Raw genomic sequence first — 25,177 nt, 5'->3', positions numbered from 1 at the left:
GGCTACACGTGTATGGTTAAGGGGCAAGGGCGCATCAATGTAATTATTATATATTTGATTGATTGTGCCAGCTCCAGAGGTCTGCATCTCAGCAGCAGAAGGTTTGTAGCAGCACGGTTTATATACCATAGGATAGATCAAGTCATGTGACGCATCACCGCCACAAATAGTGCTACAGGGTTATCTAAAATGCATTTCCGCATACCTCACCTTCAGTTACTTGGATTCATGAACATTTACATGCCTCCGCGAGAGAGGGAGAGAGAAAAAAAGAGAGCCGTGCGTGCAAATCAGTTCCACTGGTCGCGTGCAGAAAAGTTTACAGACAAAGAAAGACGGACAGAACTGTTATCTTTTGACTGACAAAACATTTAGATGTTCGGGAGGTCTATCGGGTTGGAATGATTTCAAACACTGTCATTTTTATTTGGAATCGCATCGGCAAGCATTCTCGCTCCAAGGAAAGGAAATGTCGGTCGGGTCAAACAGACCATGCACAGCTCGTAGTCACGATGCTATAAACTTTATTATTCCAACGTTTCGGCAAACAGGTTGCCTTCTGCAGGGTATATTGAAAATAGCCTGAATTAAAAAAAAACATGATCCGGATTAGAAAGAGCTGGCGATATTTATATGCCAGAATAGGCTGTGGAACAATCCACAGCAGCAGCAGGCTATAATGCCGGTTTTAGCGTGCCCTCCGAACCAGGATAATTGATTTATTTTGATCATCACCACCTTACATATGCTATAAAGATGGCGTGTATAGTCAACATTTATCTATTGAGCTATGCGCTTGGTGGAAACAATACGCCAGTCAGTCAACACACCATATTTCACCATATATTTTTTTCCATTTCGGGAAAAATAAAGGCAGACATTGTTATTTCTGCAAACCGCATATAACAAATATAACCTCTAAAACAACATTTAGTCTAAATTCGCAATGTAAGTTTGCCTACATGTGGAAGTAGTTGGAATGCAAATGACCCATTAGCTTGAACAATGCCCGTCTCCAGCCGGGAGGGAGGTGTGAACTTCACTGCTTGCGGGGGAGAAAGGGTGATGGAGGTCATTTGGGCGAAAAAGAGCAGATATAGTAGGTATAAGTATGCCTAAAATCATATTTAGAAAACATTTCAGATGAAAAACAAAACGGAGATGATTTGAATCGAATATTTAGAAAAAGTCATGCAAGGGGAACTTTCTCAGAACTTCATGGGCAAAGAAAATCCACTTCAAAATCGGTCAGATGGACCGCTTAGACGTGCTAGTGTTAATGGAACTAAATCATCCAGGTGTGAAGGCACCCTAAGTGACACAAGAGTCTCCTTTAATAGATGGCTGTAAGCAGGTTCTAAATCCAGGAATAATGCATATTATAAATGTGTTCTTTATTCATTCATTTATTTATGTATGTTTTCATCTGGTGTTTCAGACTGGCTCACTGCGGCTTGTCAGAGAGATGCTGTGAAGCTCTGGCCTCAGCTGTAAACTCTAATCCCTCCCTAAGAGAGTTGGACCTGAGCCTCAACGTGGTGAATGATTCAGTCCTGGAGAACTGCAAGTGAGTAGACTTGGGGCTGTGTCCATGTTGGACAGTGCAGTGTTTCCCTTAACAGTATTCACTCTGACACGACGTCACAAAGCATGCAGAGAGAACAATGCAGTGCCTCAAAGAAACTCTAAAAGTGTACTCTAAACAACAAAAATAATCTAAATTAAGAACAAGACATATCCCAGATATATGTGCATAGTAAAGTTGCATCAAGAAGGTATAAAAGGAGAGTGGAGTGCTATAGGGGTTAAGGTCTGAGGAGGTGATGAGATCCAAACTGGGCAGCAGTGAGTATGTCTGGATGAGCTGCAGGGCCAAGATAATGATAGGAGAAACACTGTAGTGTCCGCTAGTGGAGACGTTGTGTTAGACAGTTAGACATTGATGCATTGTTGTTCTACTTCCTACAGAGTGAAACACTGTAGTGTCAGCTAGTGGAGACGTTGTGTTAGACAGTTAGACATTGATGCTTTGTTGTTCTACTTCCTACAGAGTGAAACACTGTAGTGTCAGCTAGTGGAGACGTTGTGTTAGACAGTCAGACATTGATGCATTGTTGTTCTACTTCCTACAGAGTGAAACATGGAGGAGAAGATGGGTTTAATTCTACACTCATTTCAAAACGTGAGTATCTGTCTGTCTGTGTCAACATCACACATTAACATTTTATACACTGTTGTATACTTGGTTGATGTTGTCCTGAAAACTCTTGTGCTCTCTACTCTGTGCTCTTGGCCTGGTCCTTAACACCATCAAGATAAGGTCATGTGGTTTGACAGAAACAATGGGCCTCATTCACTAACCTGGTCGTAAATAACATGTATTTCGTCTATATTTGGCATAAGTTCAATTCTGACGTGCGATGCATGAAAGGTGGTGCAGAGCCGTGATGTGTGCAGATCACAGGTGTGTCTCGTTTTTGTTAGAAAGTCACAAGTGATCTCCGTGTTGATCATTGCATTGTTCTACGCTCCATTTAACAACATACAAGACAACTGGAAATAAAAATCACACTTGTGTGAACTGAGCGGTGCAACTATACATTTATTGGTATAGTTACTGCTCTGTACTGTATTGTAGTGTACTGTGCTCTATGCTGTACTTTGATTATTTTTGGAGAAATGACAGAGTTACCGTGTGGGGGTCCCCGGAACATCCAGACCCCCAGGAACGCGCCCAGGGGACCGGGACGGTTCTGGCAAGCCTTCCCGGTTGAGAAATGACAAGAAAAGAAAAGACAGACACGTACACATAGAGACAGACACGTACACAGAGAGACAGACACGTACACATAGAGACAGACACGTACACAGAGAGACAGACACGTACACATAGAGACAGACACGTACACATAGAGACATACACGTACACATAGAGACAGACACGTACACATAGAGACAGACACGTACACAGAGAGACAGACACGTACACAGAGAGACATACACGTACACATAGAGACAGACACGTACACAGAGAGACAGACACGTACACAGAGAGACAGACACGTACACAGAGAGACATACACGTACACATAGAGACAGACACGTACACATAGAGACAGACACGTACACAGAGAGACAGACACGTACACAGAGAGACATACACGTACACATAGAGACAGACACGTACACATAGAGACAGACACGTACACATAGAGACAGACATGTACACATAGAGACAGACACGTACACAGAGAGACAGACACGTACACAGAGAGACAGACACGTACACAGAGAGACAGACACGTACACATAGAGACAGACACATACACAGAGAGACAGACACGTACACAGAGAGACAGACACGTACACAGAGAGACAGACACGTACACATAGAGACAGACACGTACACATAGAGACAGACACGTACACAGAGAGACAGACACGTACACAGAGAGACAGACACGTACACATAGAGACAGACACGTACACATAGAGACAGACACGTACACAGAGAGACAGACACGTACACATAGAGACAGACACGTACACATAGAGACAGACACGTACACAGAGAGACAGACATGTACACATAGAGACAGACATGTACACATAGAGACAGACATGTACACAGAGAGACAGACACGTACACATAGAGACAGACACGTACACAGAGAGACAGACACGTACACATAGAGACAGACATGTACACATAGAGACAGACATGTACACAGAGAGACAGACACGTACACATAGAGACAGACACGTACACATAGAGACAGACACGTACACAGAGAGACAGACACGTACACATAGAGATAGACACGTACACATAGAGACAGACACGTACACATAGAGACAAACACGTACACATAGAGACAGACACGTACACATACAGCTGCGTAATGGAGAGGATGCACCGCTCATAGAAACTACAGATCTGAGATTACAACGCGTCGAGTCGCACCACGTTGACAACTTGTACTGCAATATAGAAATACTCTGTTACAAGTACAAGTCTAGAATACAAAATGTACTTGAGTAAAAGTACAAAAGTATTGGTATCAATATGTACTTAAAGTACCAAAAGTAGAAAGTACTCTTTATGCAGAATGTCCCATTTCAAGTTTTCAAATGTATAAAAATCTTTTGACAGAAACAATGGGCCTCATTCACTAATATGCACCGTGATGCGACGCATTGTGAGCTTGTAGATCTGCTATTTTCAAATGGCCAAAATGTATATGGGCTTAAGTGGGAAATGTATGTTTTGTAATAATAATCCAAATCTACAAATAACTAGTAACTAAATGTAATGGAGTAAAAGTACAATATTTGGAATCTGAGATGTAGTGGAGTATAGAAATAAAAGTGTTGGATATTGGAAATACTCAAGTAAAGTACTGTAGCGTTTACGGTCCCTCAAGCTGTCTCACTAACTTAGAAAATAAAGGGAGGAAACAGGATTGACGTTTTAACCAGAGAACTGGGTTTTATTGCCCTTTTAATACAGGCTATAACTGGGTTGGGAGGTTTTAATACAGGCTAAAACTGGGTTGGGAGGTTTTAATACAGGCTAAAACTGGGTTGGGAGGTTTTAATACAGGCTAAAACTGGGTTGGGAGGTTTTAATACAGGCTAAAACTGGGTTGGGAGGGTGCTGAAAATAACAAAGAGTCTCTCTGGCCCAATCCCAATCCGCTCCCTTGCTGACTCAATGAGCCCTCACTGACTTAGCTGCGCGTCCATGTGAAGTCCACGAGGGCTTGATGTCCCATTTGAAATCGCTAAGTCAGTGAGGCTGCAAGGGCTCCAAATTGTTGTGAAAGGAATGGGACAGCACTTTGAAGATGAGTCCGCCATTCATGACACTTTGCATCACTTTATAAAAACTGTCCTTATTCACAGCCAGTGCCTACATGCTTGGCCTATTCATACATGTCTATCATGTCTATTTTATTATTTAAGCTGATCGTTTTATTATTAGTTTCATAAATACACTTTCCTGTGTGATAGGGGTTGTAATATTCATATATAATAATATTCATTATAAATTGCATTTCCATATTATTTTACTTTGCTCATTAGTCATTTCTCATCATGTTTCCCTTATTATTATTGTTATTATATATATATATATATATATATATATATATATATCCTATTCTTCCATTCCGTTTCCCTTTGAGAACAGTGAGAAAGCACTATTGTTTGTTGACATTCTAACCGCGATACATAACTAATTTGCATACTTAAATGATTGACGTTCAGACGATCCCCCTCATTCCCCTGGTAACGCTATGAACTGTGGGTAATTTCTTTGTCAAAGTCAGCCAAAGTCAGCATCGATGCTGACTTTGGCAAAGGGTGCATAAAGGGGCGGGGCTGAGCCCTCACTGACTTAACGATTTCAAATGGGACATCCCTCAAGCCCTCACAGACTTCACATGAACGCGCACCTAAGTCAGTGAGGGCTCATTATTGAGTCAGCAAGGGAGCAGATTGGGATTGGGCCATAGGCTGACTTTGATAAAGAAATTACCCACAGTTCATAGCGTTACCAGGGGAATGAGGGGGATCCTCTGAACGTCAATCATTTAAGAATGCAAATAAGTTATGTATCGCGGTTAGAATGTCAACAAACAATAGTGCTTTCTCACTATTCTCAAAAGGAGACGGAATGGAAGGATAGGATATATTTAATAACAATAATAATAAGTGAAACATGATAGAAATGACCATTGAGCAAAGTAAAATAATGTGGAAATGCAATTTATAATGCATATTATGAATATTATTATCTATGGATATTACAACCCCTATCACACAGGAAAGTGTTTTTATAAAACTAATAAAATATCAGCTTAAATACTAAAAATAGACATGATAGACATGGCAATCGATTGGCTGAGGCAGAGGCTGGAAATTGCACAGGTGAGGGTACTTGGCCTCATTGGGCCCACTGGCAGAGCCTGACCAGAGCTTTTTGTGGTGGTTTTGGAGAACCGTGGGTCCGACCGACTCGATACCGGGCACTGCACTCCCTGCGGGGGTGTGGAACGTGTGTGAAGTCGGTGGGGCAAACGGTTCTCGAGTTACGTGCATTACAACCGTACACACACACGCACACACGCACGCACACAGAGATGTGGCGCATTTATAGTAGGATTAGACCTGAGGACGATTCTACAAATGCCTTCTAAATTTAAACAGTTTTCTGAAAACCCCATATTTTAATGTCAGTCGTTCTCAAACATTTTTACATCAAGGACACCCAAAAATGTATGTAATTGGCCGCTGACCCCATCTGAAAATATGTTGTTCCAGGGACCCCTCAGAAGCAAAGATATGAGTTAAAAACATTTGCTCTGAAAGAATATATATATATATTCAAAGATTTGCGCCACATTATCACGTTTTTTATAAAATAGCAGATCTACAAGCTCGTAGCGCGGCACTGAGTGCCGAGCTTGTAGATCTGCTATTTTTCAATAGCTAAAGTATAACATAATGCTTAAAACACCAAAAGGGGTTCCCGCCCTGAGTGGGTTAAAGCACTTGCTGTGAATAAGGACAGTTTGTTTTATAAAGTGATGCAAATTGTCATGAATGGCACATCTTCAAAGTGCTGTCCCATTTCCTTCACAACAATTTGGAGCCCTTGCAGCCTCTCACCCTCAAGCACTTACAGCTGACGTCATTAAAGTCAATGAGGGTTCAGGGCTCAGGGCTTGAGGGAGGCGATTGGGATTGGGCCTCTGTCTGTCTCTGTCTATGCTAGTCTCTCTTTGCCTACTGTCAGTGTGTCACTTCCTTTATAATTATAAAATAACAAAAGCCAAATTCCAATACCGCAACTTTCACACTCGCTCACTCCCCTCGCGTCCTCCACTCGCTCCTTAGCTCCGCCCCCAGCGAGGAGGAGAGGATTCGATGCGAGGACAGAGTGGTGGAGTGGATTTGCCTCTAGAATCGGAATGTCATTTCAAAGCGACGGCACATTCCGCGATCACTTATGACGTCACTTGACGTGTATCAATTCAATTCAATTCAAAGGGCTTTATTGGCATGGAAAACATACGTTTACATTGCCAAAGCAAAAGTGGTGGAACAATACAGTGTCACACAGCTGGATCACTGGAACTCCGAACCCAGTACAGTCTACAGAATAGACAATTCATCATTTTGTGCTTATAAATCAACCCCCCCCCCACCCCCTCCTCCGACAGTCCCTCCTCCGACGGTCTTTGCATATAACGGACACTATAACAGGAATTAAGTAGTCTTTCTGACTTACATATTCAGTTGAGTCCACATAAATAGGCTAAATACATTTTTGTCACCGTCATTCATAGCAGTCTGCGCATTCAGGCATGCACAGAGAGAAAAAAACTATAGCTTTTGAGTCGCGCACAATATAGCCTATATTTATATACCTACTTTCATTATGCTTATATCACACAACGCAATAAAGCCAGTGGCTTGTTGTGGTCCTTTCACTTTCACATATGTAGGCTATAGATAGGCTACTTTATCATTCAGAAGCTCTATTAATTCAGTGCTGGTGGATGGGGGTGGGGGGGGTGCATAGTATCGGGTTTCAAGCAGTGTGCCACATGTGGAGGAGGCGGACTTATGTCACTGGAGAAAGAAAAAAACATGTACACGTGATGCGGAAATCCGGCGCGAGGAGACAACATACCCCACCGAGCCTGCACCTGATGTACACTCGCTCTATGCGCTCTCGGAGAGCCCACTCGGCTCCTCCACTCGACTCCACTCGCCTCCTCGATGGAGCACATTAACAATTGGAACGTTAACCATTTCCGGGGCAAGCTGGAATGACCCCGAGTGACCGAGTGGGAGTGAGCGAGTGGCCGAGATTTTGGGTATTGGAATTTGGCTAAAGAGTCTCTCTGTCTGTCTCTGTCTAGGCTAGTCTCTCTCTGCCCACTGTCAGTGTGTCACTTCCTTTATAATTATAAAATAACAAAGAGTCTCTCTGTCTGTCTCTGTCTAGGCTAGTCTCTCTCTGCCCACTGTCATTGTGTCACTTCCTTTTTCTTCGGGCTCTCCTCTTCACCAACCACCTTTGCCCATTGCTTTAACCCCCTCTAGCCTGACCTATCACTGCATACATGAACTAGGCACCTCCTCCCCCCATGAACCCCCTGGGGGTCCCCAGATGGTTGTAGGGGTCCCCAGATGATTGTGGGGGTCCCCAGATGGTTGTGGGGGGTCCCCAGATGATTGTGGGGGGTCCCCAGATGATTGTGGAGGTCCACAGATGGTTGTGGGGGGGTCCCCAGATGATTGTGGAGGTCCCCAGATGATTGTGGGGGGTCCCAAGATGATTGTGGGGGTCCCCAGATGGTTGTGGGGGGTCCCCAGATGATTGTGGGGGGTCCCCAGATGATTGTGGAGGTCCCCAGATGGTTGTGGGGGTCCCCAGATGATTGTGGGGGTCCCCAGATGGTTGTGGGGGGTCCCCAGATGATTGTGGAGGTCCCCAGATGGTTGTGGGGATCCCCAGATGGTTGTGGGGATCCCCAGATGGTTGTGGCCAAATTGGCCAAAAATGTCAAATAAGGTGTAAGAAAGTGGAAAATATTGTGAAAATAGCAGATCTACAAGCTCACAATGCCTCAAACTAAATGTAACGCCTACAATTCCATGTGCTTGTCAGTGTGGGGGGTCCCCACTTAATTTATTATAAGTTTGGGGGGTCCCCACTTCATTTATTATAATTTTGGGGGGTCCCCACTTCATTTATTATAATTTTGGGGGGTCCCCAGTTAAAATATGATTATTTTGGGGGGTCCCCAGCAGTGTTGTTTTTGGCAGCAAATTTAGATTTTAGTTTTAGTCATAGTCTCTTGAATAGTTGCATTTAGTTTTAGTCACATTTTAGTCACCTGGAATGTCTTAGTGTTAGTATAGTTTTAGTCGACTAATATCATAGGATATTAAATCTACAGTTGATTTAGTCGACTAAAATGTATTTTGGCGGGCCTTGATGCCGTCGTAATGACTGTTTTTACACTTGCTAAAACTAGCAGATCTACAAGCTCACAAGCTTGTGAGCTTGTAGATCTGCTATTTTCAGCATGCAACCAAGTTTAAAATTACTTCTACTGGATCTCTTGTCCACTAGTCCCTTCCTAACATTTTAGTCTAGTTTTTATTTGTTGATCAAATTGTCAGTATATTTAGTCTTAGTTTTAGTCATCATAGCTTAGTTTTCATTTTGTTTCCATTTAGTTTTCATCAGTGGAAAAAGGCAGTCGACAAACATTTTTCGTCATAGTTTTAGTCGACGAAAACAACACTGGTCCCCATGCAGTTCAAATGATTATTTTGGGGGGTCTCCAGTTCAAATAAAATCACACTGTGTGGAGACTTTTAGACATTCTGCCCCCTGGTGGTTGGACTCTAACCCTTCACCCAACTGTGTGTGTGTGTGTGTGTGTGTGTGTGTGTGTGTGTGTGTGTGTGTGTGTGTGTGTGTGTGTGTGTGTGTGTGTGTGTGTGTGTGTGTCCGCGCTTGTGTGTGTGTGTGTGTCCACGCGCGCGCGTGTGTGTGTCCGCGCGCGCGTGTGTGTGTCCGCGCATGTCTGTGTGTGTGTGTGTCCGCGCATGTGTGTGTGTGACCGCGCATGTGTGTGTGTGACCGCGCGTGTGTGTGTGTGACTGCGCGTGTGTGTGACAGCGCGTGTGTGTGTGTGACCGCGCGCGTGTGTGTGTGACTGCGCATGTGTGTGACAGCGCGTGTGTGTGTGTGACCGCGCGCGTGTGTGTGTGTGTGACCGCGCGCGTGTGTGTGTGACCGCGCGCGCGTGTGTGTGACCACGCGAGCGTGTGTGTGACTGCGCACTTGTGTGTGTGTGTGACTGCGCGCATGTGTGTGACTGTGCGCGTGTGTGTGTGTGACCGCGCGAGTGTGTGTGACCGCGCATGTGTGTGACCGTGTGTGTGTGTGTGTGACTGCGCGCGTGTGTGTGACCGCGCGTGTGTGTGTGTGACCGCGCGTGTGTGTGTGTGACCGCGCGTGTGTGTGTGTGGCCGCGCGCGTGTGTGTGTGACCGCGCGCGTGTGTGTGACTGCGCATGTGTATGTGTGCGTGTGACTGCGCACTTGTGTGTGTGTGTGCCTGCGCACATGTGTGTGTGTAACTGCGCGCGGGTGTGTGTGACCGCGTGTGAGTGTGACTGCGTGCGTGTGTGTGTGTGTGTGAATGCGCGTGTGACCACGCGCGCGTGTGTGTCCGCGCATGTATGTGTGTGTGTCCGTGCATGTGTGTGTGTGTCCGCGCTTGTGTGTGTGACCGCGCATGTGTGTGTGACCGTGCATGTATGTGTGTGTGTGTGTGTGTGTGTCCGCGCATGTGTGTGTGTGTGTGTCCGCAATTGTGTGTGTGTGTCCACGCGCGCACGCGTGTGTGTGTGTCCGCGCTTGTGTGTGTGTGTGTCCACGCGCGCGCGCGTGTGGGTGTCCGTGACTGCGCGCGCGCGTGTGTGTGTGTGTGACTGCGCGTGTGTGTGACCGTGCGTGTATGTGTGTGTGTGACCGCGACTGTGTGTGTGACCGCGTGTGAGTGTGACCTTGACCGTGCGTGTATGTGTGTGTGTGACTGTGAGTGTGTGTGTGACCGCGCATGTGTGTGTGACCGCGACTGTGCGCGCGTGTGTGTGTGACCGCGCATGTGTGTGTGTGTGTGTGTGACCGTGCATGTGTGTGTGACCGTGCATGTGTGACTGTGCGCGTGTGTGTGACTGTGCACGTGTGTGTGTGTGACTGCGCGCGCGTGTGTGTGTGTGTGTGACCGTGCATGTGTGTGTGTGTGTGTGTGTGACTGTGCGCGTGTGTGTGTGTGACTGCGCGCGTGTGTGTGTGTGTAACTGCACGTGTGTGTGTGTGACTGCGCGTGTGTGTGTGTGTGACTGCGCGCGTGTGTGTGTGTGTCTGCGTGTGTGTGTGTGTGTGCAACTGCGCGTGTGTGTGTGTGTGTGACTGCGCGCAAGCGTGTGTGTGTGACCGCGCATGTGTGTGTGTGTGTGTGACCGTGCATGTGTGTTTGACCGTGCATGTGTGTGTGTGTGTGTGTGACTGTGCGCGTGTGTGTGTGTGACTGCGCGCGTGTGTGTGTAACTGCACGCGTGTGTGTGTGACTGCGCGCGTGTGTGTGTGACTGCGCGCGTGTGTGTGTGTCTGCGCGCGTGTGTGTGTGACTGCGCATGTGTGACCGCGCTTGTGTGTGTGTGTGACCGCGCGAGTGTGTGACCGCGCGTGTGTGTGACCGCGCGCGTGTGTGTGACTGCGCATGTGTGTGTGACCGCGCATGTGTGTATGTGTGTGACTGTGCGTGTGTGTGTGTGTGTGACTGCGCGCGGGTGTGTGTGTGTGTCACCGTGCGCGTGTATGTGTGCGACCGCGCGTGTGTGTGTGTGCGACCGTGCATGTGTGTGTGCGCATGGGTGCGACCGTGCATGTGCATTTGTGCGTGTGTGTCAGTCAGTGAATGATGTATTTAATGTTCCTTGTGTTGTTTTCTCATCAGATTTCCAGCGTCTCACACTGGACACAAACACAGCACACAGAGACCTCTCTCTGTCTGAGGACAACAGGAAGGTCACATGGAGGTCAGGGGGTCAGGATCCTCCTGATCACCCTGACAGGTTTAGTGGCTATGAACAGGTTCTGAGTACACAGAGTGTGACTGGACGCTGTTCCTGGGAGGTAGAGTGCAGTGGAGTGGTTACTATAGGAGTGGCTGACGGAACAATCGGCAGGAAAGGACATGGTTATGACTGTAGTCTTGGAGACAATGATAAGTCCTGGAGTCTGGACTGTGATGGTCTTAATGGTACCAGTTACTATGTCAGACACAACGGACAGCAGACTGTCCTCCCTGTCAGAGCCTCTAAAGGCTCCAACAGAGTATCAGTGTATGTGGACCGTCCCGCTGGGACTCTGTCCTTCTACACAGTGTGCTCTGACTCACTGAGACACCTGTACACCTTCCAGACCACGCCCACTCAATCTCTCTATGCCGGGTTCTTGTTATGGGACTCCTCCGCCTCAGTGTGTCTGTGTGAGCAGAGATAGAGGCTCTATGTGAGGGTGACATCATCAGGTCGCCATGGTTACTCAACATGTTTGAGTGATTGCAGGTTGTCATGGTTACCACCGTCGCCACGGGGTACTTTGACACTATAGCCGAGTCTGACATCATGGACTCCATATTTGGGCATGAGTGACTCATGACATCACGGTGACATCATCGTGATGATGTAATAAGCATCACTAGTGACATCACACATTACAGCTCCTGGACGTTGTCATGTCAACTCCCCCCATGTATTTGACCTTTGACCCAATGCATTGTGAGCTTATAGATCTGCTATTTTCAAATAGCAAAGTAATATATGGTTAATATTTGATCATTTAGCTTCTAGGACCCCCTGGAACCCCCTCAAGGACCCCCGGAGGACCCTGGACCACACTTTGAAAACCATTTAGTGTTGATTTCGTCGACTAAAACTGACGGAAAATGTTCGCCGACTACCTTTTTTCACTGAGGAAGACTAAATAACAAAATAAAAACTAAGCTATGATGACTAAAACTAAGACTAAATATACTGACAATTTCATCAACAAATAAAAACTAAACTAAAATGTTAAGGTGGAGAAGACATCCAGTAGAACTAAAAGACAAGTCATGTTATGCTTGGTTGCTGAAAATAGCAGATCTACAAGCCCACAACGAGTCGCATTGCGACACGTTGTGAGCTTGTAGATCTGCTATTTTCAGAGCCCACAACGCGTCGCATTGCGACACGTTGTGAGCTTGTAGATCTGCTATTTTCAGAGCCCACAACGCGTCGCATTGCGACACGTTGTGAGCTTGTAGATCTGCTATTTTCAGAGCCCACAACGCGTCGCATTGCGACACGTTGTGAGCTTGTAGATATGCTATTTTCAGCATGTAAACTCAGCCATTACGACGCCACCAAGGCCCACCAAAATACATTTTAGTCAACTAAATTAACTGTATATTTTGTCAACTAACATCTTATATTTAGTCGACTAAAACTAGACTAACACTAAAACTTTTCAGATGACTAAAATATGACTAAAACTAAATGAAGCTTCATTCCAAAGACTATGACTAAAATAAAATCTACATTTGCTGTAAAAACAATTGGGCGGGAACCCCTTTTGGTGTTAGATTATGTTATGCTTTAGCTATTGAAAAATAGCAGATCTACAAGCTCATAGTGCGCCACCGAGTGGCGCGCTACGAGCTTGTAGGTCTGCTATTTTTGAGAACGACTGACATAGAAACATAGCTTTCTCTGAAAACTGTCAGGATGTAGAAGACATTTTTAGAATCGGATCTCAGGTCAAAATGGGTTAAACACGTTAACCCTATATATATATATATATATATATATATACACACACACACACACATACAGATATGTTCAAATGGGGGTCCCTGGTACAAATATGTTGAAATGGGGGTCCCTGGTACACATATGTTGAAATGGGGGTCCCTGGTACAAATATGTTCAAATGGGGGTCCCTGGTACAAATATGTTCAAATGGGGGTCCGTGGTCAAATCCATATTAATGTCAAACTCTATGGTATAAATGAGTCATCACCACAGGGAGCTTTAGATCTTACATTAGACTAGATGTCTGCATGGGTTGGTAGACGGGGAGAGTCTTTGACCTTTGACCTGGTATACGGGGAGATTATTTGACCTTTGACCTGGTATATGGGAGTCTTTGACCTTTGACCTGGTAGACGGGGAGATTCTTTGACCTTTGACCTGGTATATGGGAGAGTCTTTGACCTTTGACCTGGTAGACGGGGAGAGTCTTTGACTTTCTGAAGCATCCTCTGAGTAACTGCTGGTGCTCAGTGTGGAGGCTGCAGCAGAGCTCAGTATGGAGGCTGCAGCAGAGCTCAGTGTGGAGGCTGCAGCAGAGCTCAGTATGGAGGCTGCAGCAGAGCTCAGTGTGGAGGCTGCAGCAGAGCTCAGTATGGAGGCTGCAGCAGAGCTCAGTGTGGAGGCTGCAGCAGAGCTCAGTTTGGAGGCTGCAGCAGAGCAGCCTCCAGTTAGTTGTTCTTTGAAGGACAGGGTTCTGTCGAGGGTCACAACGAGGTGGGTTGGATTAGAGGCAGCTTTAGCTTGAGTCCACTCAGATGGATGTTCAGTTCTCTGGCAGCTTTAGCATTGTGGAGATGGAATACGCTGGAAACTGTTTTTGTTTGGCTTGGTTTTAGGCGCCAGGTTTTGCAGAACTGCTCCAGTTTTGTAAAGGTCTTTGGTGAGCACCTGTTCCAGTCGGTCAAGGTCTGGTGGTTTGGAATGCCAGACAGATGTAATCTGCATAGATACATTTGCAGGAGTTGGTGGATGGTAGGTTGTTTTGTGTAGAGGTTGAACAGGGTTGGAGCTCTAGAACTGAGCCCTGCTGGACTCCATTTATCTGTGTTCTCCGTGTGCCTGTGTTCTAACCTAGGTGAACTCTGAACCTCCGGTTGGTCGGCAGAGTTTGAATTATTGCCGTTGTCCAAGCAGGGAGCGTCCTTTGTGAGTTTCACTGTGAGGTCTTTGTGAGTTTCACTGTGAGGTCTTTGTGAGTTTCACTGTGAGGTCTTTGTGAGTTTCACTGTGAGGTCTTTGTGAGTTCCACTGTGAGGTCTTTGTGAGTTTCACTGTGAGGTATTTGTGAGTTTCACTGTGAGGTGTTTGTGAGTTTCACTGTGAGGTCTTTGTGAGTTTCCCTGTGAGGTCTTTGTGAGTTTCCCTGTGAGGTCTTTGTGAGTTTCTTTGTGAGTTTCACTGTGAGGTCTTTGTGAGTTTCCCTGTGAGGTCTTTGTGAGTTTCCCTGTGAGGTCTTTGTGAGTTTCACTGTGAGGTCTTTGTGAGTTTCCCTGTGAGGTCTTTGTGAGTTTCCCTGTGAGGTCTTTGTGAGTTCCACTGTGAGGTCTTTGTGAGTTTCACTGTGAGGTCTTTGTGAGTTTCCCTGTGAGGTCTTTGTGAGTTTCACTGTGAGGTCTTTGTGAGTTTCCCTGTGAGGTCTTTGTGAGTTTCCCTGTGAGGTCTTTGTGAGTTTCACTGTGAGGTGTTTGTGAGTTTCACTGTGAGGTCTTTGTGAGTTTCACTGTGAGGTCTTTGTGAGTTTCCCTGTGAGGTCTTTGTGAGTTTCACTGTGAGGTGTTTGTGCCAGACGGTATCAAAGGCAGCTGTGAGGTGGAGGAACACAGTCCCTGTCTTCATTCATCTACCATGCAGACATCTACACCCCCCCACTGCTCCACTTCCATCTAGACCAACCCTCCACCAGCTGACTTCACCGTCCAATCAGCTTGGACAAAGGAATGGGAGTCCAAGGAGGTCCCAAACAAACAGTAATCATTTTCCTCTAATGATTGTAACTGATTTATGAACGGCAGTAATACCCGATGTCCTCAGCCACTTTCATTAGTGTTCAATCTTTTTATAATATTTGTATATTTGTATATTTGATATTTCTATATATTGGGCAAATGTATTGACATTGTTAATAGATACTGATAGCTTTTATCTATCCAGTCTGTAATCACACCTTGGGTGTGACTGTGAGGTGATGATTGGTGATGGTGTGCACCTGCACAACATCACCACTCCTTCAAAAGAGACTTGACTCCCACAACTCCTCACACTGAAGAAGGCTGTTAGCCCAAACGTTTGTCCCGATGAAATAGAGAAATAAACCTGCTTGAATTTATTTCTTGGTGTGTGCGACCTCTCTACTTTTTATGATGTTGATTTAAGCCGGTGACGCACCATAAGTCAGAGCGCGGTACAAGAAAGTTGACTAAAACAAATGCTTGCAATGATTTCAATGTGTTTGTAAAGGTGTCTAGTAACAAACAAACATGTACAACAAATGTTTGCAATGATTTCAGAATCATGAGAAATGGTTGACTAAAGGCCTGGTCAATGAGGAGGAGGGCCATTTACATGTAAAATGGCCTCGTTATGTTTATTTTATTTTATTTTCGTTTTGTTTTCTTTTTTTGTTCGAATAATGTACAAATATGTATGAACAGGAAGGACTGTCAGTTGTATTCAATGTACTTTGTGAAATGTGTCATAATCCCATATGGGATGGGCCAAAGTGGCATGACACGAAAATAAATATTTCATTCATTCATTCATTCATTCATTCATTCATTCATTCATTCATTTGATATTCTCATTCTTCACATGTTATTGTATGATCATGTGTAGAAGTCATAATTGTTTAATAAATTGATTGTTGATAGGGATGCTCGATTAATCGGTAGCATAAATCGGAATCGGCCATAAAAATGCCATATTGGTATCGGAACAGTCTCAAAATAATACAGATTATTTATTCGGTTTTAAATGAAAAATGTAAAAAATCATCAATGAGTTCAATATAAATCAAAAGTGTCTAGTACCTCTAGTCTAGAACAAAAGCCACATCAAATATGATGTAAAATCTTAAGTAAAAATAAACTTTACATTTTTCTACATTTAATTTGTGTACTTATCTCATTCAGTCATTCAGTTGTGAAAACAGACACTTGGAAAAGAGTATCTAGGCTATTTATTGATTGCTTTAATACTTTATTAACAGGCTTTGGGCCAAGCACCTATAGGGCCTATAGGCTTGTTTCCATTGTGGTCCTCTGTATGATATCGGAATCGGTCACAATCGGTATCGGCAGATATGACTCTGCAAATAATCGGATATCGGTCATAATTTCATAATCGTACACCGCTATTTGTTGACAGTCTGTCGTTGTTCCTGTGTATTAATATTCATAGTGTGACAACATGTCCACATTAAGAACTACGTTGGATCCAATCGGAACACACGTTATTATTTCATGTATAAACAAACAATGTCATTTACAGCTAAACATTTCTCTCAAGAATGTTTCTGAATACATTTGAAGCGAGAAACAGACACTGAACGCACTGACCGGATATTGATTCTATTTCTCCAACACTTCCCGTTGATTTCTGAGGCGCGTTGCACTGGACTCACCTGGCATAAACTAATGGAATTCTTTCATTCCTGTAAGCAATGAAATCCACCTTCATTTAGTTTTTACTCATGGGTCAATTCCCATTAATTACCCTAACATCTAACATCAGTTATTATGGTGGGACTTGGAGAGACAAATATTTTCTGAGGTGGTACTTCAGTATAAAAAGGTTGGGAACCAATGGCCTAATGGACTACTTTCATTACCGTAAGCAATTAAATACTTTGTTTCATTTGTACTTTTGGATCATTCTGGTAATTTATTGTGTACGTAAATAGCCATATATTGGGTCGCCAACTGAATAAGGAATAAGGAATCGTCCCTTGTTTGGAAACAACAATAAGACACACTTTGTTATTTGTAAACTAAAAGACATGTCCGTTATTGAACTGATAGGAGACACACTTTGTTCCTTATTTGTAAACTAAAAGACATGTCCGTTATTGAACTGATAGAAGACACACTTTGTTCCTTATTTGTAAACTAAAAGACACGTCCATTATTGAACCAATTGATGGAATCAATCAATGACACATCCTTCAAAATCAGTTCAAACAGCTCATATATATAAACATAGAATACAGCTTGTTAAAATACATTCATATACATATAAACATATACTATAATACAGCTTGTTATTTATCATCTTAAACCCTCTAGACTTACTAAACTGGACCTGAGTTGTCTCTGTACCACTTATTTTCTGTCTACACCAAATGTTGCCAAACATAGTCGTCCTACAGCTTGTAGATCTGCTATTTTTGGCTGAAGGTTCCCCCCAGAATAGAGGGTATGCGAATGACATCATCATCATACCCAGAAGTTATGCGGGAACGTCACCTACTGAGTGGCTTGTAGATCTGCTATTTTCATTTCCTTCTTTCTTCTCAAACGTTCTCTTGCGTTCGTTTTAGCCTAGGGGATTCAGATTTTACGGGGCCAGTTTCGAATTGCAGCCATCCGTAGGTGCCCTTTGAGAGCGGTTTTGAAGGAGTCAAGGGATTTGCATGTCTTAATGACTGTTGGTAGGGCGTTCCACATTTTACGGTACCTCAAATTGCTTTTATGGAATGTATTATATTGGGTAAAATTATATATCTAAAATGATATACCTGGGATTGGAGGTGGTGGTAAATGTTGTGTTTATGGTGTGACAAATGTTGTGTCCGTCTCTCTCAACCATGGATGTTTATTATTTTAATGTTATGTCCGATGTTTGTCCAGCAGAGGGCGACAGACCTACACATTTGTTGTGACATTCCTCGATCCCATTCAGACAAGAAGCAATCTGAGAACCCCTTGTCAAAAAATAAAGGAAAAACAGCTCCCTCTTTTCCTGTGAATGTGACGTTAGTCAACAGTCTGTCTCGAGAGACTAGAAGTAGCAATTAGTTAATTCAAAGTGAGCAGAAGACTCAATGCAGTCAGTGGACATTCATTTATCTGGTTTTTACACTGACACACTGGCCCCCACCCTAGCTAAATCATTAGAGCATGCCCTGGGCTACATCTGTGCCAAATGTGGTGCTTCTAAGACTGATTACCGCAAAAATATGACTAAAGTCTCGGACTATATCATCTGAAATAGTGTCCATGTTTAATGATAGTCATTAAAGCTAATTATGCCGATTAGGAAAATTGCTCAACATATGCAAGTTAGCATCTGGCAGTTTCTACATGCTGGGGCCCATACTAAACATTTGTAACATAAAACGTTGGTGTACTCAACATGTCCGGGTTCACATTCTGGCTACTAGACTATCAGTTTCTACATGCTGGGGCCCATACTAAACATTTGTAACATAAAACGTTGGTGTACTCAACATGTCCGGGTTCACATTCTGGCTACTAGACTATCAGTTTCTACATGCTGGGGCCCATACTAAACATTTCTAACATAAACGTTGGTGTACTCAACATGTCCGGGTTCACATTCTGGCTACTAGACTATCAGTTTCTACATGCTGGGGCCCATACTAAACATTTCTAACATAAACGTTGGTGTACTCAACATGTCCGGGTTCACATTCTGGCTACTATAGACTATGTATGGCTTTTGAAATGACGTCATAAGGCAATTTGTTTAGGGCACTAATGACGACGTGAGATGTAAAAAGAAAAAAACATACCCGTGTGAACCCATTTTGGGCGGGAACCCCATTTGGTGTTTTAAGCATTCTGTTATACTTTAGCTATTGAAAAATAGCAGATCTACAAGCTCATAGCGCACCACCGAGTGGCGCGCTACAAGCTTGTAGGTCTGCTATTTTTTTTAAATCGTGAAAATGTGGCACAAATCTTTGAATGTATATTTCAGAGCGAACATTTTTAATTAAAATATTGGCTTCTGGGGGGTCCCTGGAACTACATATTTTGAGATGGGGGTCCGTGGCCCAATAGAGATAATTCTGGGGGTCCTTGACATGAAAAAAGTTGAGCACCGCTGACATAGAAACATGTTTTTCAGAAAGATGTTAGGATCAAGAAGACATTTTTTTTATCGACCTCAGTCCAAAATGTGAGGGACGCTCTTCTCATTGTACATCATCATGACGTAACCATTTGCTCAGACACATAATGACGTAAACTCTCCTTTGTCAATGGGAATTGAATCTTTGTGTAGGACAACATTTGCCGATTTGCTCAGACACATAATGACGTAAATTCTCCATTCATTGTCAATGGGAATGTAATGTTTGTGTAAGACGAAAGTCTACACTAATAGCTGAATATAGGAGCTCCTCAAAAATACAAAAAAATATTATTTATTTTTGAGGCGCGGTAGCCCCATCTATGGCCAGCTTTCCGGGTTTGTGTGAACACAAATATTGTCTTGTTGTGATTGGCTGATCACCCCACAGCGATGAATTGATTGGCTGAGTTCATATATATTGAAATTTGAAGCTAAAAGTGAGGGCAGAAAAGCGGGGAGGGAAAAGTGAGGACGCAAATTGTGATTGGCCGGAATGAGACGATGGATGATGATAATGCCCCTCACTTCACACGGGTGTGATTTTTGAGGGGCGGCGGCAGAAAAGCCCAAAACAAATCTTAAAATAAATAAATAAAAACGTTTGGAGTTACAATGGATTTGTATTGGAAGGGTGTGTGTGTGTGTGTGTGTGTGTGTGTGTGTGTGTGTGTGTGTGTGTGTGTGTGTGTGTGTGTGTGTGTGTGTGTGTGTGTGTGTGTGTGTGTGTGTGCGTGTGTGTGTGTGTGCGCGTGTGCGTGTCTGATAAAACGAGTCAAACATCTAAATACTGAATGGAGCAACTGAACATCTGGGGGTTCAAAAGCCCAGATATGGATAACATAACATTACCCATATATTGTCTTTTAAGTGAAATTATTTATTTAAATGTTTTAATAATTTTACTGTCTATAAATTATTAATTTGAACATGCATATGTGTAGGCCTATATGTCCATTTATATTGCTCCTTGATTGTTTTCTAATGCATGCTTATATTTATGTTTTCTACTGTCTGTTTATATTGCATGGTTTGCTCTTTGTTTTCTTTGAACCTGTACAGCACTTGACCAGCTGGCCCTGCAGGTTAAACACTATAGAAATAAAATGGACTTGAGTTGAGTACAGGCTAGGCTATGTGTGTGTCTTCTTGTAGGCTACAACAGTGCTTCTCAAAGTGGGGTCCGGGGACCCCCAGGGGTCCTTAAGGGAGTTCCAGGGGGTCCCCAGCTAAATGATACAAAATGGACCCTTATGGGTATATGTAACTCTGATTGGGGTCCATTTGGTTACATTTCAAGTACACTCTCAGAGTTCAATTAAATCTGATTTTACAATATAAATTGGGGGTCTCAGAGATATAAATTCCATTAAATGGGGGTCTGTAGGTAGACTAATGCATGTCAAACTGGAATTAAACAGGTTGAGAATCACTGCTAGGGCCATACAAATCTTCTCTAATGGGCGTCCGCGCATCTCTTCAAATGGGGGTCCGCGGGCTAATTAGTGTCAATTTGGGGGTCCTTGACATGAAAAAGTTTTGGAACCACTGGGCTACAATTAAGACACACACGCAGCAGCCTGACTGACTGTTGTTAAACAGGCGCTAGGATTTTCACTAGGCTACACTTTACTATAACTAGCCTGGCTCCAACCCTAAATCGCTAGCCACGCTCATTTAAATAATATATATATTATGTTATGGCAAGTGAGTGTCAGGCTAAAACATTACTGAGTATTCCACTTGTTCTGTTAGGTTGTCGATGCATGTGTTTCTATCTGGTAATAAATAATGTTCTTGTTCTTTCCTCTCTGCCCCTATAGCTGTAGCCATTAATCATCCTGAACCATACTCACCTGTGTCCTGTTGTGTTTGTTCCAGCAGCCTGCCATGTGTTGATTCCTACTTTGAGTTCACCTGTGCCTGTGTGTAAGGCCCAGGCCACACGTCTATGGATCTTTTGCAAAACGCACATTTCTCTGTGCGTTTGGGCCTTTCAGCCACACGCAAACGGCGTTTTCGGCCACTCAAACGGAGGTTTTTTTAAACGGATAAATAAGTGAAGATTTTCGAAAATATCGGATCGGTGGAGCTGTGTAGTCATGCGAAACGGAGCTTTTGAGAAACGATGACGTCACCGTCCTAGTCGCGCATGTTCGTTGTTGCTTTTAACACTGAGCATGCGCATCAGCTCATGGATTGAAAAACGAACGACTTCCGAGGTGAAAGCGAGGTTACCATAGAAACAACAACAAACACGATGGCAGCTGTATACGGAGTCATGTATCTTTGCTGGGCACTCTTGGGACTTTTGGGACTTTTACAAGTCAATTTAGCGTTAGTACACCAACTGCACCACTTCACCACGACACAGAGGCGTCTGATGCGCGCAACGTTGATGGACGGTCATGGTCCGCAGCGTCCGCGGTTCAAAGTCCGCCAGAGACGCCGATTTTGGGTCAGACCCGGTCGAACCAGTGAGTGGTGGGACAAATTCGAGGCAGGGGTTGTGGTTGAGGAGGAGTGGAAGGAAAACGTCAGAATGTCGAGAGCATCACTGGTGTCACTGGCTGAGCGTCTTCGTCCTCACATAGAGGTATGATGATTTCCTTTTTTGCATGATGTTCTGATGAAAATGGAGGAGGGTCATTCCTATATTATTCAGTGCCATTTGTGTCCCACTCCCCAGGTACATCATATCTTGTGTAAAAAAAACACTAATTCTAAAAGGTTTATACAATTAAAGCTTTTCTACCATAGTATTTGTACCTTGAGTGAAATGAATATAAAACAATCCCTTTGATTTTAGTACAGGTATATGCTACAATTTCATGTCCCTGTGATGTTTATTCAGCTTCAGTTACAACTAAATGTAACTAATCAAGTTCAAACAAAATCAACAAATTGAATTCTTATTATATAGTAGGCCTATAGTTGTCATGCTTCTCATCAAATGTTATTAATTGTGATCCATGTATTTTGAATGCTTAAAATATTGAAATCAATGTTTGTCCATGACTATACTGTCCCCCTGTTACACTGATGCAAATCCACCTGTAAATGTCCCCTGACTTTCTAGCCACATGACTTCAGAAAGTACTAAGTAGCATATATTTGAGGGGTGCCAGCCCCTCCTAATTCAATGTTTGTTTTGTCTCAATGTTTGTTTTACATCATGTTGTAAGATAATAAGAGCGCCCCTCACTTCACACGGGTGTGATACTTTTTTTTTTTATAGGAAACCCTATGCCAGAAGAAGTATCACTGTTTAATTGGCCTTTTTTAGGTTGTGTTACTGTTGTGTAAACATGTCTCCCCCTTGGCCCTGTTATGCTTAAATATCAAGAAAATTGATACATTTTCATACATTTGAAAATATGATTGTTCAACATATTAAAATCTTACTGTGTCCGCAATGTGATGCCATATTCTTCATTACATGAGGAGTAATGGCCATTTTTAGAATGAAATTCCCCCCCTGTTATGTCCAAAATGTCCCTGTTCCAATGTAAATGTATATTTAAAAATTGGAATAAGCTGGACAAATGTTTTTCTGACAGCTGAACATGACCTCTTTCAGAACAAAATTGGGGAAAAAAAATCTTTTTTAATGGCACCAAATAGTAGTAGGAATGACCCAAGACCCTGATGTAAAAAAGTCTATTGCTTTTCTGGTTTTATCCTCTTAGCAGATTTTGTATTGACCTGTACTTCTAGGCCCACAGTACATCAGGCTGCCTTTCACAGAACCTGAAGCAGAAGAACTCGTCACCCGTTTCGAACACTCCTATGGTATACCACAGTGTTTGGGGGGCCATCGATGGCACCCACATTGAAGTAAAGCAGCCAACCACCAACTCCATGGATTATATCAACAGGAAGGGGAGATTTGTGCTAAACGTCCAAGCCACCTGTGATTATAGACATCACTTAATGGATGTTGTTGTGAAATGGCCCGGGAGTGTTCATGACGCTCGTGTCTTCGCAAACTCAAAGTTAAGTGTCCATTTCAAGACTGCTCGCATCCCTGCATTGAAAAATAGGATTGTGGAGGATGAAGACCCCATCCCTATATTTCTTCTTGGAGACCCGGCATATCCATTAATGCCGTACCTAATGAAGGAGTATTCCAATGGGGGGTGCAATCCCCAACAGCAGTACTTTGGCCTGTCTCTGTGCAGAGGCCGGATGGTCATAGAGTGTGCCTTTGGACGATTGAAGGCCAGGTTTGGGGTCCTTAAGAAGGCAATGGACATAAATATTATCGATCTCCCGTTTGTCATTTATGCATGTTTTGTTCTTCACAACTATTGCGAGGTCTGTAAGGAGACTATTGATGACAGCAGTGTGAGGGCAGCTATTCAGTTTGACAGGGACTTCCAGCCTCCCACGAAAAATAACCAATGTAGAACAGACTGCAATGAAACGGAGGGAAAGAGAGTCAGAAGGGTACTGACACAGTTTATTGACCCTTGACCTATTCAGACCGGGAGAGCATGGGCATCTGTGTCATTTTAGATTTAATTTCAGTGTTGGGCATTACAAATTGGCACAGTTACAAGCTCACAGCGCACCACTTTGTGCGGCGTGCCACACTGCAAGCTTGTACATTTTATTATTTTTGAAACATCTTGAAAGTGTTTAATGCTTTCTTTTTTGTTTGTATTGTTTACTATTTTCAAAATATCGTGTTTACATTTTGAACATGTGAAGCTGCAGTGAGTAATTTTCTTAAGCACATTTTGATGCATATACTTTTTCTTGAATACATTCTCAATACGGGACGGGAAATAGGTGGGCTTGAGAATTTAGTTTAGTTTATTACAGTTTACACAGACAGTTTATAGCAGACACAACAAGCCATTTGTGTTTTTGTTTTGCGTTTTTTCAGTGAGTGGCAAATATGACACAGACAACCATGTCACATTAGTTTGTTGTAATTGTCACTTTAACCCATGAGAACTGGGACAGCATGTGTGCTGCATTTTACGTTATTATGTTTAGTTAGTCCTTCCCTTGTGTTGCTACCTTGTCGTGGTGGGAAGGCTTGTGTGTCTCCGTGACTCTGAGGGCTATACCGGAGGGGGTTCATACCCCCGGCAGGTTCAACCAAGCCGGGCAGGTCTCAGGGGAGAGGCCAGACGAAAAGCAGCACCTGGTCCTCCAGGTTGGGGGAAATCTTGAATGGGTTTGAAATATTTCAAATTTGTTTTATGCAAATGTCTTCTGGTGGGGTCCCTGGCACCAAACATTTTCAGTTGGGGGGGGGGGGGGGGGGGGATACATCGTTATTTTGAGGTGTCCTGGACCCGATAAAAGTTTGAGAACCACTGATGGAAGGCATTTGTTGAATCAGTAGTTCTAACAGACATGAAAAGTCATTCAACATTTTGTGTTAAGATAAGAAAAACTATGACTGCATCAAAAATAAGCAAGAACGTTTCTTTAAAAAAAGGCCAAATGTTTGAGCAGATTCTTGTAGATGTGTGGCCTTGAAATGTATACGTTTTTTTTTATTCAACTTTTTGTGCATTTCTTTTCATCATGACATGACAGATGTTACTGTCATCGTTTAACACTGTTACAGATTCTTTGTTATTGTAAATTGTCATTGATCAGCTAAAATAGTCAAA

The 25,177-nt window shown here is 43.5% G+C and overlaps 2 protein-coding genes across 2 annotated transcripts in view; both read left to right on the top strand.

Annotated features, from left to right (window-relative positions):
- LOC306938671 (protein NLRC3-like) overlaps positions 1-14,533 on the top strand; it is a gene marked incomplete at both ends in the record, with an annotated part of 38,896 nt that extends 24,363 nt beyond the window's left edge. Inside the window, one exon of the mRNA XM_079522938.1 lies at positions 14,530-14,533. Coding sequence (XP_079379064.1) covers positions 14,530-14,533 — 4 coding nt within the window. The remainder of the gene's footprint in view (positions 1-14,529) is intronic.
- Positions 1-25,177, top strand: part of LOC306938122 (protein NLRC3-like) — a 359,664-nt gene that overhangs the window by 243,682 nt on the left and 90,805 nt on the right. The gene's annotated exons all lie outside the window — the stretch shown is intronic.

Source organism: Electrona antarctica (genome assembly GCF_951216825.1).
Source record: "Electrona antarctica genome assembly, chromosome: 15".
NCBI classification, from domain to species: Eukaryota; Metazoa; Chordata; class Actinopteri; order Myctophiformes; family Myctophidae; genus Electrona; species Electrona antarctica.
The sequence above is the reverse complement of the archived record's forward strand: the minus strand, read 5'-3'. Positions and strand labels throughout refer to the sequence as shown.